A 15,015-nucleotide genomic window follows, 5' to 3' on the forward strand; every position below is an offset into this window, starting at 1 on the left:
TCTTAGTTTAATAATTGAATTTTTTTTAACTCATTGCGTACAATTGTATACCCTGTTGGTATAGCTATATACTATACTAGTATCATATGTTAGTTAATATTTTTTTGGTTGTATTAACTAAATTTAATTGGTACACAATTTGATTTTTCTTTAGTAATAATTTTTAAAAAAAGAATAATAAAAAATAGTGAAAATAATAATGAAATTAGATTATGAAGAGAAAAAGAATATGAAAAAATAGAAGTTAAATAAAATTAGAAAAGGAAAAAAGAAAAAAAATAAGAAGAAAATGAGAAAAAAAAAGGAGAAAAGAAAAAAGAAAAGAAAAGAAGCATAGAAATAAAAAAGAATTGGAGAATAAAGAAAAAATTCCCCACAAAACCTACTATGGGTAGGAAATGTAATTAGTTTATGGGTAGGAAAACAAATGAGTAGACAAGGGTAAATAGTTTTATTTTTGTGGGTAACTGTGTCAAAACCCCTAACTTTTTAAAGCAATAAACCAGCCAACTAAATTTTCCACAAGTTTGGATCGAGCTCATTTGTTTTTTCCAGAAAAATTCTGCCCTCCAAAGCGTACTACTTTCTGCATACGCATATGTGAGAGCTATCTCTTCCATCTTTCTGGCAAGAGGTTTATACAAGCTTTGGATAGACAAAAATACGACACTTGGAGCAAGAAATAATGAGCATTGGTTAACATGTCAGTACCGGCATGAAATTCCATTGTACCCAATTTCAGTGGCAGGCAGATGCTCAAAAGATCAGCTTCAAATTCTCTTTTGTAATACAGGTCTGATAACTTCCAGTGATTGTATGTTCCATTGGCAGGCTGCTACTTTTGCGTTCCACCTGTTGAGGTGACTGGTCCTATCTGCCGATTTACAGCACGAGGCACAAATGACAATCCTCGAGCCCTACTACGGCCAAAGCTGATTGCTGAAGGAGAGTCTGAAGTGGTTAATTTTGATACTGCTGAAACGAGATTGTCCATAGTTTCATCCTCGACTTGCATTGCACTTGATGTTTCCCGAGTCTTGCGCGATGCTTGTTTATGGTGGATTTTCTGCCTCTGTTTCTTTGATGGACGAGCTTTTCTGAAGAACTCATAAGTTGCTGGAAATTTATGCTTGTCAACTAGATGTTGCTGCCTGCTTTTGTAGCTCTTCAACTTGACATCACATCCTTCCACCAGGCATTCATACTACAGAACAACAAAATTCTCAATAAATAGCTACATATAGACATTTCAAACAAGATCAAAACAAATATAGTGTTACTCTTAACTCTCTTTGAGCAGTCTCCACACAAAAGTTCATCCAGACTTCATATATACAAGACACACCACGAGCAAAGAGCTGTTTCCACAAAACGGTTTCACGCAACTTCTATTTGGAAAGATATGCAAACATGAAAAACTTCCATCTCTTTGAGAGAGCCATGGGACGGGAAGTGCAAAATGATTCAAATTCAGGATGTATTATGTAAAAATCCCCATTAACCGAAAATATGCATGTAAACTCTTTGCATTTCTGCCTGCACAGACATGTTCAGCCTTTTTCCTATACAGGCACTACACAAAGGATATGCAATCTACGAGACATCCTAGGGAATCAGCTAATTGAGAGAAAACATTACCATCGGAAATCCACGAGCTACTTTTGCCTGAAAAAAAGAATCATGTGCCTCTGATACATGTATGCTGAGCAGGCGTGATGTTGGGTAAACTCGAGAGCAGACAGAGCAGGATGCAGTATGTCGCGTAGCATAGTGGTGTTCAAAGTCATCCAGGGACCTCATCCGTGCACCACAACCAACGATTGGACAGAAGACATTGCTGTCAAGCATTTAACCAATTTCGATCCGACGTTAGTGATGTATTAACCAATTTCCCAATTTTAAAACATCATACTAGAATAAGACCAAAATCACCTCAAGGATGATAAATAATTACAAAGCTAGGCTTTACTTTCTTAAAAAATAATTATCAAGTTAAAGAATACATAATTAGGATCTTGAAATTTTATAATAAGGAAAAAAAATAGCAGCAGTAGATGTAGGTATAAGTGGGCACTATAACATTGAGCAGGGCCAAGAAGATATGAAAAAGTGATATAGTGACAGTGAGCACTAACTACGTCATTACTCAACCTGCGGTAAGCTTCCTGTAAATCAAAATCCTGAGTTGTAGGTGAAGTTAGCCGCCTCACCTAGTTTCTTGTTAGTTATCTCAGCTCCTCTAAGTACCTAGACACAAAGATACAAAATCCATCTCTTACTTCTACATCCTCAATTTGGGGTAACCAAAGAACTGACAAACAGAGATAACTGTTTCTTCCCTATGCTCATCTCCATTTGAGAATTCACAATAACTTGTTACTAAGTAACATACTGTTTTGGTATTTTTTTCTCCCCATTCGATTATGTTCACCATCTCTCTTCTGCTTGTGCGCCTAAATTTTCTTGTCCAGGCACACCGCTCAACCTTTCCCTACATATTCTATTCCCTTCTGCTGCATATGTTACAATGTTAAATAAGAAAATAAAAAAGCTAACAATATTCAACAAAGCATACTCAGGCTAAATTCCTGATTATTACGACACCTTCGCAGGTTTGTGCATTAAAAGGTATATTTAAACAATAGAAATCAACATCTCACCTATTCTAAATCAACAAGCAAGGATCCAACATCAAACTCAACATTACAACAACAAAATATTGACAAGCTTCTTCTAATAAGAATTTTGCAACACATCCTAACGTATATATCCGAAATACTCCTACTTCTCTTTTGTACTTGAGACTATAGAAAACATTTGAAGCATAATTTTTTTTTCACTCAACGAGAAAATATAAAAGTGTATTTCCCTCAATCTCAATAAAAAAAGGACTCTCATTTTGCTTATGAACATGATCCTGAATTCTGTTAAAGTCTTATTCAACATTATAGTTGGACGACACTGCCTTTGATGGTTCACTTATCAGAATCTAAATATCTTAAAATAGTAACAGTTTAAATAAAGCAAATAAATCTGATAAATAAGGGAGCAGCTTGAATAGTGACACCTGCTTTCCTCATCGGTGATATTTTGAACCAGCTGCTTCTCTTCTTCGGTCAAATCCAATGCAAGCTAAGAAATGAACAAAAAGATAGTAAAACTAGAGAGATCGCAAGTTCAAATTATGTACAGGAGAGAGAACAGAAGAAGGAACCTGCTTAGCAAAAAGCTCTCTTTGAATGTTACCGGCTGTGAAGAAGGGATCATCAGGACGAAACCGTCGACGAATTGGGCTCCAGAACGGAAACCCTAATTGAGATTGAGTTTGGGTTTCTACTTCCATCGCCATAATTTTTGAATTTCATTCCCTGGCTCCGCACCTATACCTTTTTGCTGCCCAACTTGCACCTTACTAGTGTATATATTTTTTCTTGAAAGTCCCAAAATATTTGACACATTTTATTCTAAATAAAATATTTAAGCTTATCTGGACAATTTATTTTATTTTTCAGGTGAAATTTTATTAAGCGTTATTCGTTTATTATTAATACTATTACTTTATTACTAACATGATTTAAGTTATAAATAATAATAGTGTATAGATTCTTTTACTCGTATTTTAACTTGTTATAACCGGTTGTTTATCATTTTTACCGATTCATCAATTAATGCCTATCATTGATTTACCTATACTTACCTTTAAATTAACCTAGTTGCGTAAATATATGTTACTCGTTGACGAGACGTGTTGTGGTGTTAATGAGAGGTTAGAGGTTTGGAGAAAGACTTTGGAGTCTAAAAGTTTCAAGTTGAGCAGGACCAAAACAGCATATGTAGAGTGCAAGTTTAGTGGCGCGACTTAGGAAGAGGACGAAGACGTGAGGCTTGAGTCACAAGGCATTTCTAAGAGAGAAAGTTTCAAGTACGTACCTTGGGTCTATTATATAAGGGAATGGAGAGATTGATGAGGATGTCACACTCCATATTGGGGCGGGGCAGATGAAATGGAGGCTCGCTTCCGGTGTTTTGTGTGATAAGAATGTATCACCAAAACTTAAAGGTAAGTTCTATAGAGCAGTGGTCAGACCGACTATCCTGTATGGGTCGGAGTATTGGCCAATCAAGACATGCTATGTCCAGAAGATGAAGGTAGCGGAGATAAAGATGTTGAGGTGGATGTGCAGGTCTACCAGGTTAGATAAATTAGAAATGAAGTTATTAGGGACAAGGTGGGTGTGGCCCATATGCAGGACAAGATGCGGGAGGCAAGACTTATATGGTTCGGGCATGTGAAGAGGAGGGGCTCTGATGCTCCGGTAAGGAGGCGTGAGAGGCTGGTATGGAAGGGTCGACGGAGAGGTAGAGGCAGATCGAAGAAGTATTGGGAAGAGGTGATTAGACAAGATATGGCGTTGCTCCAGCTCACTGAGGCCATGACCATGGATAAGATGGTGTGGAGGTTGAGAATTAAGGTAAAGGGTTAGATGGTCGAGTGTTGTCCTTGTTTGTAGCAGTAGCTTTGATACACCACTTGGTGCCTTCCGTATTTTTATTTTTTTGTATTTGTACCCCTAGTCTCCTGTTACTACTTGTTGTTGTCTTGTGTCTTGGTATTCTAATTGCATTACCTTTTGCTAGGTTTGTATTTTTTGGTTTGGTTGTCAGATCGGTTTGCTTATTCTTGCCCGTCCCCTCTCCCCTTCCTGAGCCGAGGGTCTTCCGGAAACAGTCTTTCTGCCTTTTAGAGACAGGAGTAAGGTCTGCGTACATTCTATTCCCCAGACTCCACTTGTGAAAATACACTGGGTATGTTGTTGTTATTACTCGCAAGTTCATAGAACTTAAACTCTTATTCATATAGTAAAACAGTTAAATTAATTTTAAAAATTAATGAAATTAAATGAAATGAGCATTTTCATTTACTCCATTCTCTAGTAGTGGCAAATTATATGAAGAGAGTACGTAATTATCAAGATTGAATGAGTGAGTATTTTTTTTTTATTGTTTCTTTTTAACAAGTCATTAAACTAAAGTTTGGTAGTCACTTATACTCCGAATACATATACCACAAAGAATTAGTTAGAGTTAGAGGCGGATCTATTAAGGCCCGAGGGGGTGGTACGCAAGCTTCGGTAGAAATTATATGTATATATGTATTTATATGCCCGAAATTGGCCTTGTGACAATTTTATGATGTTTTGGCTTTGTTGCTTCAGATAGACAACAATTTGACTACAATTACGAAAGTAACCTAAACTACACTTCACTGTTTCCTTTCTTTGTTTAATTTCAATTTGCGGTAATCAAGAATTCCTTCATATTTATTAGTCGGAGTATCACGATAGTTCATGATCGTTATTATCAATTTATATTCTCTTAGAATTAATATAAATATAAGAAAATTTACCTTAAAAGGTACTATAATTATGTTACATAGTTTTAAATAAGGAAATTATTTATATAAGCTTATTGGAACTTATAGTTTAGGACTTTCTACTCAAATAAAAAAAAGATTTAATAACTATACTTTTAGTTAATCTTAAAGCTCTAAATATTAAAAAAAAATTGATGATAATTTTATCAATATAAAATTTATTTTAAAGGATGAAAAATTCCACCAACTTTTTGTATATATATATATAAGTAAGAAAAAGAGTTCTCCCGAAAATCTTCTCTCCCATTAGAACGAAACCCCTTATTGCGTCAAGTTGTCATAATTAGTACATTTTTCGTTTAATTGATTTGTCTGTATAAATCGAAAGACAAATAATTCGAGCAAAAGCACATAACTGATCAAACAAACTAAATATTTACTTTATTTGGACAGTATAAATATACTGTATTTAGACTGTATAAATAAGAACGTGTCTAGGTTCAAAGTAATATGGCACCCACAACATCTAAATCTTAGATCCGCCTCTGGTTAGAGTTGGTTATATGAACATGGTCTTAATTGCTTGATAGAAAGCAAATTCCATGAATTTTAGTTTTTAATTTATACACTGATTATACTGGCAACCTTGATAGAGCGTTTTAAAAATTTAATTCGAGTGCCAAGAAAAAGGAATTAAGAAATGCATCTACCAGAAGGCTACTAAAGTCAAGAAATAAAGTTGGATATTAGAGGAATATGGTTGACGAGGAAATGGAAGAAGATGCACCAACGCAACTATAACTTGAAATAATCAAATATCCACCCTAACAAGTAACAAGTAAACAAATCCAAAGTTTAAAAGGTAGGGGAATTTTCAAAAATGACTATTGTTTAATGGCTATTAAGTTCCAATAGTTACTATATACATAATTACTTTTTGTAGCTATTTTTAAGTTGTTATGGTAATGTATTTGATGTATTCGAGCAATTGCATTCATGAATACAGTAGCAAAAATCGGCTAAAATTTAGGGCAGTCCAGCTGTCAGCCGTTGTATTCACATATATTCATACCATATATTCATCAATACAACGTAATAATAGGTCTCTCCGGTTGTTTAATAACAGAAAGCTGCTAATTTGATGGGATACACTCCTAATATAACTCACCTAGATCAATTATAACACACAACATTATCAATCCAATTAATGAGAAGATTTATCATACGCTAAACACAAAAAAATAGAGCATTCTTGAAAGTTTTGGTCCCTTTTTTTTTTCTGATACAGTTCGAGTTTTTTTTTACTTGACATTGTTCGAGGTTCATAATAAACCTAGTGTTTGTATTCGATTTTCTGTATATGAATACATCATGTATTTATGCCGGATACAACCTGAAATAGTAACCTACTGCCTGCATAATTTCATAATAAACCTAGTGTTTGTATTCTGTTGTGTCTAACAGTAGTGTTCAATGTATTCAAGTTTATTTTTAAATTCACAATATTTTATTTATTCCTAATACATGGTATTACTGCTTTATTGAGTATATTTCATTGGTTGTATTCATTGATTTTCTATTTGTATTGGGAGTATTTTACTTTATTTCACTTATTGTTATTTTAAATACATATGGATACATTTAGGTTAAAAATATAAATGGATACTGTTAGATTGAATGCATAACTAATTGATGAATAACATCAAAATGATAGCACTAACAATGTATTTAAAAATGTTGTTGTATGAACTCAAATACATATAAATACATCTAAATACAATAGTAAAGTCACTGTACAAAATAAAAATCAGTATATGCCTTATCGAATACATATAAATACATCTAAATACAAGAAGAGATAATCACTGTACAAACTAAAAATCAATGTATTCGAACTCAAATACACATAAATACATCTGCAATTAGGGTCATTGCGTATTTTTGTTCTCCTTTCGACTTCAATGGTTGCTGATGAACCTGCAAATACAGGTTCCTCTTGAGTGATTTGCAAATTGAAAGATGACCTTTCGAAATTGAGTGCTTTTGTGGGTATTATGTAGAAAACCTAACAATGGTGAATATTTAAAAAAAAAAACTGTTGAAGAGAAAAAGAAGAAGCTTTAACCGGTCAAAAATGCAAAATCTTTAACACTTACCACAACTTTTTGGAGCAAAAAATATTAAAAATTTAGGTAGACAATGCCGCTGATAAAGGAGAGAGCTGGGGAGAGAAATTTGGAGCAAAAAATATTGAAAATGGCCATGGCAACTGCTAGGTCTCCATGTCGCCTAGAGAGAGGAGAGAGAGAGATCGTGGAGAGAGAAATAAGATATTATCGATGATTTTGGGAGAGAATAAACTGAAAGGATGAGAGAGAAAAATATTAGATAGTGTATTTAATGGCTTAACAATAGGAAGTGACCATAAATACATATTTTGCTATAAAATCTAAAAGGTAGCTATAGAAAATAATACTTCAAAAAAAATTTATTTATAATAAATAGGGTATAAAACTTTGCTATATAATATGTCACGACCCAAAATCCACTAAGGGTCGTGGTGGCGCCGGACACCGCTGTCAGGCAAGCCAACTAAAAATTAATTAAATTCTTTTTTTTAATTACCTTTGAAAATCTAGGATTTCTCCTTCCATTTTTCATAATTAAAACAATCTCTACTTCAATTCAAATTAAGTAATAACTATTAGTACACATGTTTCGAAAACCATCCCAGAACCCGGTATCACAAGTGCATGAGCATCTATTGATAAGGAAATTAAAATACAACATCGAAATACAGTGGACAGGGAATAAATATAAAAATGTTGAAAGGAACTACACTAGCTGCGGGTCGCCTCGAATAATGCAGCTCACCTAGTCCCAGAATCTTCCGCGCTGCTACGCCCAGTAGGCTGCTAGAGATGCATATACCTGTGCAACAAAAATGCACAGAAGTATAGTATGAGTACGTAAACAACGTGTACTCAATGAGTATCCCGCCTAATCTCGAAGAAGTAGAGACGAGATGGTCAACTTTGACACTTACTAGTGGTCTAATAATAATATACTAAATGTGTGAGGAAATCAGGGATTTTATAGATCGATTCTAACTCACCAAGCTGGTGAACAGGCAATACACCTTCAACAAATAATAAAGGATTTTCAAGGTTTACTTTTCTTTATTTTATCAATTTATATCAAGCCATGGAAGGCAGTATCAACGTATAAAATTCTCAAGCAACGATATATAAATCATGCGCAAATCATGCCGAGTCGACGGCCCGCTCCAACAGAAAAAAAATGTGCACTTGCCGAGGGTCGACGACGCGCCTATAGATGCATCTATTTAATCTGCCGAGGCGTTCGGCCCATTCTAAAATAAACACATAGAGACATTCAGTCAAGAAGCCAACATGGGGCAATTATTCAAGGAAGAACAAATTCTTTTTAAACAAATTAAGAAAGTGAGGTTTGGGTCTTGTTGGAAATTCATTTACTATTTTGATGTGGTTTAAGCAATTCAACTGTCCATAAGATTACGAATATTCCAAGTATAGCATGCTTTTGGGTCCTAGACTACCCGGACAATAGCATAATAGTAGCTACGCACGGACTCTCGTCACCTCGTGCGTACGTAGCCCCCACAAATAGGAGCACATAACCAATTAACTCACCTATGGGGACAATTCCCTCTTACAAGATTAGAAAGGAGACTCGCCTCGCTCCGAAGACTCATAACCCGCATTCTCCATTCTTCCGAAGGCTTGAACCGACGCACATTGCACCAAAACTAGCCAATTAACGACAAACTAATGAGAACATACTCAAATACTCGTTAACAATTCAAATTATACAAATTCCCAACTCCGCTTAGTGAAATGACCAAATGCCCTCGGGCCCACGTGCCTGGAATCCGAAATTTTTCGAAGATAAAGCTTACCCATGGATTTACTAGCTCAAATATACAATTTACTACTAATTCCATGCTCAAATTCGTGGCTAAATTCCAATTTATAAAATTTCTAGGTCTTCATCTAAAAACACCAATTTCCCCACAATTTTCATGCCTAAATCCATGATATAATCTTGTATCTAACTCAAAGCTAGCATAAATTACTTACCTCATGACAAGTGACGAAAATGGCGCCTCAAAGCTGCTCCCCATCGACTCAAATGGGAGAAAAATGGGGTTGAAATGAACTCAACCCCGAATTTTAAAGACCTCACTGCTCCAGTCATTTCCGCTTCTGCGGTATTATTTCCACTTATGCGGTTCCGCTTATGAGTTTAAAACGCCGCTTCTGCGGCTCCTTCCCAGTCGCCCAGCTTCCGCTTCTGCGCTTCCTTTTCCGCAGGTGCGGTCCCGCATCTACGGTCAGGCTGCATCTGCGGCTCCCTGACCGCATCTGCGGTCCCAGCTCCCCTTACCAAAATCCGCATCTGCGGTCTTCCTGGCCGCTTTTGCGGCTCTGCACCTGCGGCCAAATCTTCACAGGTGCGGAAATACCAGATATCAGCTGCCTCAGCTTTTCTTCAACTCCAAATTTGATCCGTTAACCACCCGGAATCCACCCGAGGCCCCCGGGACCTCAACCAAACCCACCAACCAATCCCAAAACACGTTACGGACTTGCTCGAGGCCTCAAATCCTAGCAAACAACGCTAAAACCACGAATTTCACCCCGATTCAAGCTTTATGAACTTTGAACTTTCCAACTTCTACTTCCGATGTTTAGACCCATCAAATCATGTCCGGTTGGCCTCAAATTTTGCACACAAGTTATATTTGACATTACCAACCTACTCCAACTTCCGGAATCAGATTCCGACCCCGATACCAAAAATTCCACTTCCGGTCAAACTTCTCAAAAACCTTCAAATTTCTATCTTAAGCCAAATGGCTTCAAAATGACCTACGGACCTCCGAATTAACTTCCGATCACGCCCCCAACTCCAGAATCACCGTACGGAGCTATTCACAGTCTCGGAATCCCAAACGGACCTTGATAACGCTGAAATGCACTTCAGGCCAAACCGATGAAATTTCTTCTAAAATGCTAACTTCCACAATAGGCGCCAAAACACTCTCGGCTTATCCAAAACCCGAACCGGGCATACGCCCAAGTCTGAAATCATCATACGAACCTGCTGGAACCTTCGGATCCTGATTCCGAGGTCGTTTGCTCAAAATTCCCATCCTAGTTCATTCTTTCAACTTCAGGCTCCTGAAATAAGAATTCTCTTCCCAAATCAACTCCGGATTTCCCGAAACTCAATTTCGACCGCGCGTACAAGTCGCAATACCTGAAATGAAGCTGTTCATGGCCTCCGACTGCTGAACGGAGCGCTGGGGCTCAAAACGACCGGTCGGGTCGTTACATTCTCTCCCACTTAAACATACGTTCGTCCTCGAACGTGTAGAGAACTACACTGGGGTAGTCTGAAATCGCTGTTTAACATTTTATGCACCTCCCCGTGCTACCACAACTCGGTTGAGCGCATTCGCTCGATCAATTCTGAAGATACTTCCTTTTATTCAAGCAGATAGGCCTTAAAGCCCAATTCCAACATCCGGAATTCTCCGTCAGGCCTGTTTCCAACATACGAACACCGTATCAATCACCACACGCTGTACCCAAACATGACTGCCTAACTTTGCTGAATTCACACCTTGCATCATTTTACTCACCGGACCACAATAACATTTTCTGATCAACTTAGTCGAAATTCCACGAATCTGATGCTCCCATTGCACCCCACGACATACACAGGTCTTACTCTAACTCTTACAATACCGCCACAACGGAAAAGATGTACAGAAATTCATAATCAACTGCCGAGTCAACCAATCATTGAGTCTATACTTCAGACAACAAACATTACCATATTCTGACCCAAATAATGATATTTACTCCTTAATATATTCCATATAGTCAGATTACACTGATCCTGAATCCAATGATCTCATCTCACCCAGTACGAACTGCTCCGGCAATAAGCCACCCCGGACATAATCAAGTCACATATGATGCCGCAATGTGCCAATAGGCTACCAATTCGAACACGATACAATGAAATCGAACTCTGGAAAGGAAATCCAATTACCCCGCTCGCGAATCATACATGGGACGCGGGCAATATACTACACCGACACCCCGCTCGCGAATCATACATGCGACGCGGGCCCACGGCTAATACGAGCTTTCCTCAGAAAACAGGAAACGAAGCACATAAAACTGATATAGGTAACTGTGCTCAACATCGCATTGTTGCGGTGTACCACCCAATTCAAATATCATAGACCTTGCATAAGGAGATTGCACATCGAGCGAATTTCGCTTATTACAATAAAATATCGAATTTCGGTCACAAGCACGCTAAGTGCATAATAACATCCCTGAGGGAACATGTAGCGCTATAAGCTACGAAACCCAAGCACAACTGAGGTGCGATATACAATCTGAATCCCAAGAGCCTTTTGGCTCATAAAACATCATTTCTACTCCGATCCTCAACACGTAAACAATTTCTCAAGCAGTCTCACAACTCCCACGGCGCAATGCATCACTACATGGATTATCTGACAACGAGAAAACACCCTGACTACTCCATAAGGAGCGCATTACTGAAATGAACACAACTGACCTGACATAGAGCCCAAATTCACATTTAAATCCATCCACCGACCTCAAGTCGATCCTGATCATATCAAACTAAGCCAATAACCTTTCAAAGGTCCATACTAATTTCCCTCTTCTCATAACACACAAGGACAACCATCATAACCGGAGTACAGTCCATCACTCAGAATCCGAGTGCCCTTCAGGCATCCATTCTCAATTTAACGATATCATCACAAATTCTTCATACTTGGTCTAGATCTTTAATCAATCAAGTGGCTACGTGCCATATTTATGCAATCTTCCTGTGGAACACACTCCCACAATCTACCATAACAATTAACTGGGTCTTACCTTCAACCCACCGACCGCACTAACGCTGAAAAGCGATCAAGAATCATTAACCATGATACAAGTCCTTTTTACAAAATACCAATCTCAGGTGACGCTGAAGACAATCCCAACTTACTTTAAACACTGAAACTTCTTTCCTGGTCATCCGAGCTTGTGACATCTTTGTCCACACCGAATTGCAACTTTGATTCTCGTTTCAAATTTCATATTACTCGCTGCTCCCGACATGCCCATGAACTGTGGGACACGATTCTTCGTCATAATTCCAGAATTGCTAATAGATTAATACTTCATCACATCAAAGCTTTTCACTAAACTCACTTTAGGAGAATCATAGCAACACACAGGCAAATACTCATAACCGTAGATCATGCATATCTCTAAGTAGTGGTCTAACCACTATAGCCCTTCCGGAATCTGCTTCCACACAACAAACCATAACAGTAGAATGCTTCTGAATAACATCAATTGCGGCGGCTGACAAGCCTGATACGTACCATCACAAATCACTCGCATAACTCGATCACGCTAAAGGAACTGATCACTAACACCAATATGCCAAATTCAACTATGGCTAATCAATCTACATTCTTCCAATTTATCCTTGATTGCCTTAGAGATAACACTAACTCCATCCAACACATAACATACTCCATCTGCACTCATCTCGAGTGACCTTGAATCACGAGACCATGATGTCCCGAATCCCACGAACCACTTCATACCTTCCTTGCGCGCATATTCGCACCCTCAACTGACATGCCCATTCTGCTAATCCTATTACGAATCCGAAATCTCTTCTCATTTCCTCTCATGTTCTACACCGCAAGTCAAAACATCATAAAACACTCTGTGCCTCTTCTCATAGGTTGCTATCGAGCTCGATTCTAAACCGTATCTATAGGCTCAAAATCATTAGGCATCACACTTCATCTTTTGAATTCACTAGGACCGTGGTTGAGAGCCACCCGCTCTGACTTGGCCCCGAATATAATCAACTCCATGAGTCTCCCATCACACGAGTACCCCATTGGCATAGAACCAGCCGAATCACTTCCCTTGGAACCCGCATCTGCACAAAGCAAAATCCTGAATCTTTCCCCCAAGTCTGAGCATGATCCAATAAGGCCAACGATAGCCCACCTTTAATAATTCCTTTGCCCAGATTACCACTTATGGTCTTTCCCCGTAGCTGAAATAGCCCAACAATATGCTAATAACCTGAAACCTCGCGAGCAGTTAACTCTGCAACCCCATCATAAGAGGTGGGACTCTCCCACTTAGCTTGAAGCCATTATTTCACAACTCTGGAATTCACCAAGATTCCCTAGCTTCCATCGAATAACCTTGCACGATTAACCGCATAAATTCTCATATTCTTTCTGCAAAACTCCATTCTTTTATACTCTGATTCGCCCACTACATTTGCACGACCGATCTCTTTGCTACATAACCGATAAAATTCTTTGCAGAAGCCTCGCCGACCACGCGACTGCTAACCTGCTCACTTGGGTAACCCGCCTATAGAAGGCTCTCCCCGGTATCTTCCCACACTGCTGCACAGGGTACAATTACTACGACATCAATGACCCTCCCTGAGTCTGAGCTCACTCTCCAGTTGCACAGGTCCATTTACCCCTCGTGGACATCATTTAAATGTGCGACAACATCCTTCCAATTCAAATTTATGCTGCATCCTTCTTCATTTAGGCAGCTCCTTTCCGGTATACTAAATCTCCGGCCGCACAAGAATCCCTACTTCAAATTAGGCCCGTAGACCCCAATAACCAAGCACCAGTATTCTCAAATCGTTCCAAACTCTCCTTAAGGTGCATAGGCATCTTATTACCAAGTCCTATACAGCTCCACCACTCTCCCACTTTGGGCAAACTCGCTCCTTTAATCAACTGCTCGACCTACGCTTCTTATACCTGGCCCCTTAGAAGTTCAAAGCTCCGCCTGACACTTCCCACATGTTTTCTCATCTTTTGCTGCTCCGTTGTTGCCTTAATAAAATGTATCTTCCTGGAACTTGAATCCACAATTTGTTAATAACTTTAAACTTTTCTGAAGGTCATTTTTCTCGAACCGTCAACATTTGAAATACTGATTCAATCCTAAACCACTGCACCATGCGATATCTGACAGTCGTATCTCCAATACTATTTCACAATATCCTGCCATAAAGGCGAATTGTAGCAGATTATAACATCGACAGACTTAGTACGTCCAATTAGGACAACAGCACCCCAATATAGAGGAGAACTCCACCACGCTTGCAATTACAAAGTCTCATCACTTCCACCAGCCCACATCCAACCATCCTTAGTCCGACTACCTTTCCCTTGCCGGGAATAAAATACTGAATCCCTTGATTACACACTGAGTAAACCTCCCTTCAAGTCATTCACTGCCCCGACACGTGGGCAAACATCCTACCATCACAACAGTACTGCGGAATAATCGCTCATAAGCATCGTGGCAACCTGTGTGTAGCCTCAAGGCTCTTAGAAGTACCGCTACTGAGCTTGAAACAATAAAATTCCCTTCAACAAAGGCGACGATAAATAGTCCAATCAACTATACCGGGAGAAACATCCCGCACTACATTCGTAGTGCCATTACAATTCTTTAATTCTCGATTTATAACAAGCACTTCGCGTCGCA

General features: G+C 38.5%; 1 protein-coding gene across 1 annotated transcript; it reads right to left on the reverse strand.

Moving 5' to 3' along the window:
* Window positions 1-432: 432 nt before the first annotated feature.
* On the reverse strand, window positions 433-3,409 carry LOC109218539 (zinc finger protein 511). Its single transcript, XM_019382914.1, has 4 exons — window positions 3,215-3,409; window positions 3,068-3,132; window positions 1,639-1,837; window positions 433-1,204 (listed from the first exon to the last, which is right to left on the reverse strand). The coding sequence occupies exons 1-4, from the start codon at window positions 3,347-3,349 to the stop codon at window positions 836-838; spliced, it is 768 nt and encodes a 255-aa protein (XP_019238459.1). The 5' UTR covers window positions 3,350-3,409; the 3' UTR covers window positions 433-835.
* Between the last annotated feature and the right edge of the window lie 11,606 nt (window positions 3,410-15,015).

Source organism: Nicotiana attenuata, unplaced genomic scaffold (assembly GCF_001879085.1).
Source record: "Nicotiana attenuata strain UT unplaced genomic scaffold, NIATTr2, whole genome shotgun sequence".
Lineage (NCBI taxonomy): Eukaryota > Viridiplantae > Streptophyta > Magnoliopsida > Solanales > Solanaceae > Nicotiana > Nicotiana attenuata.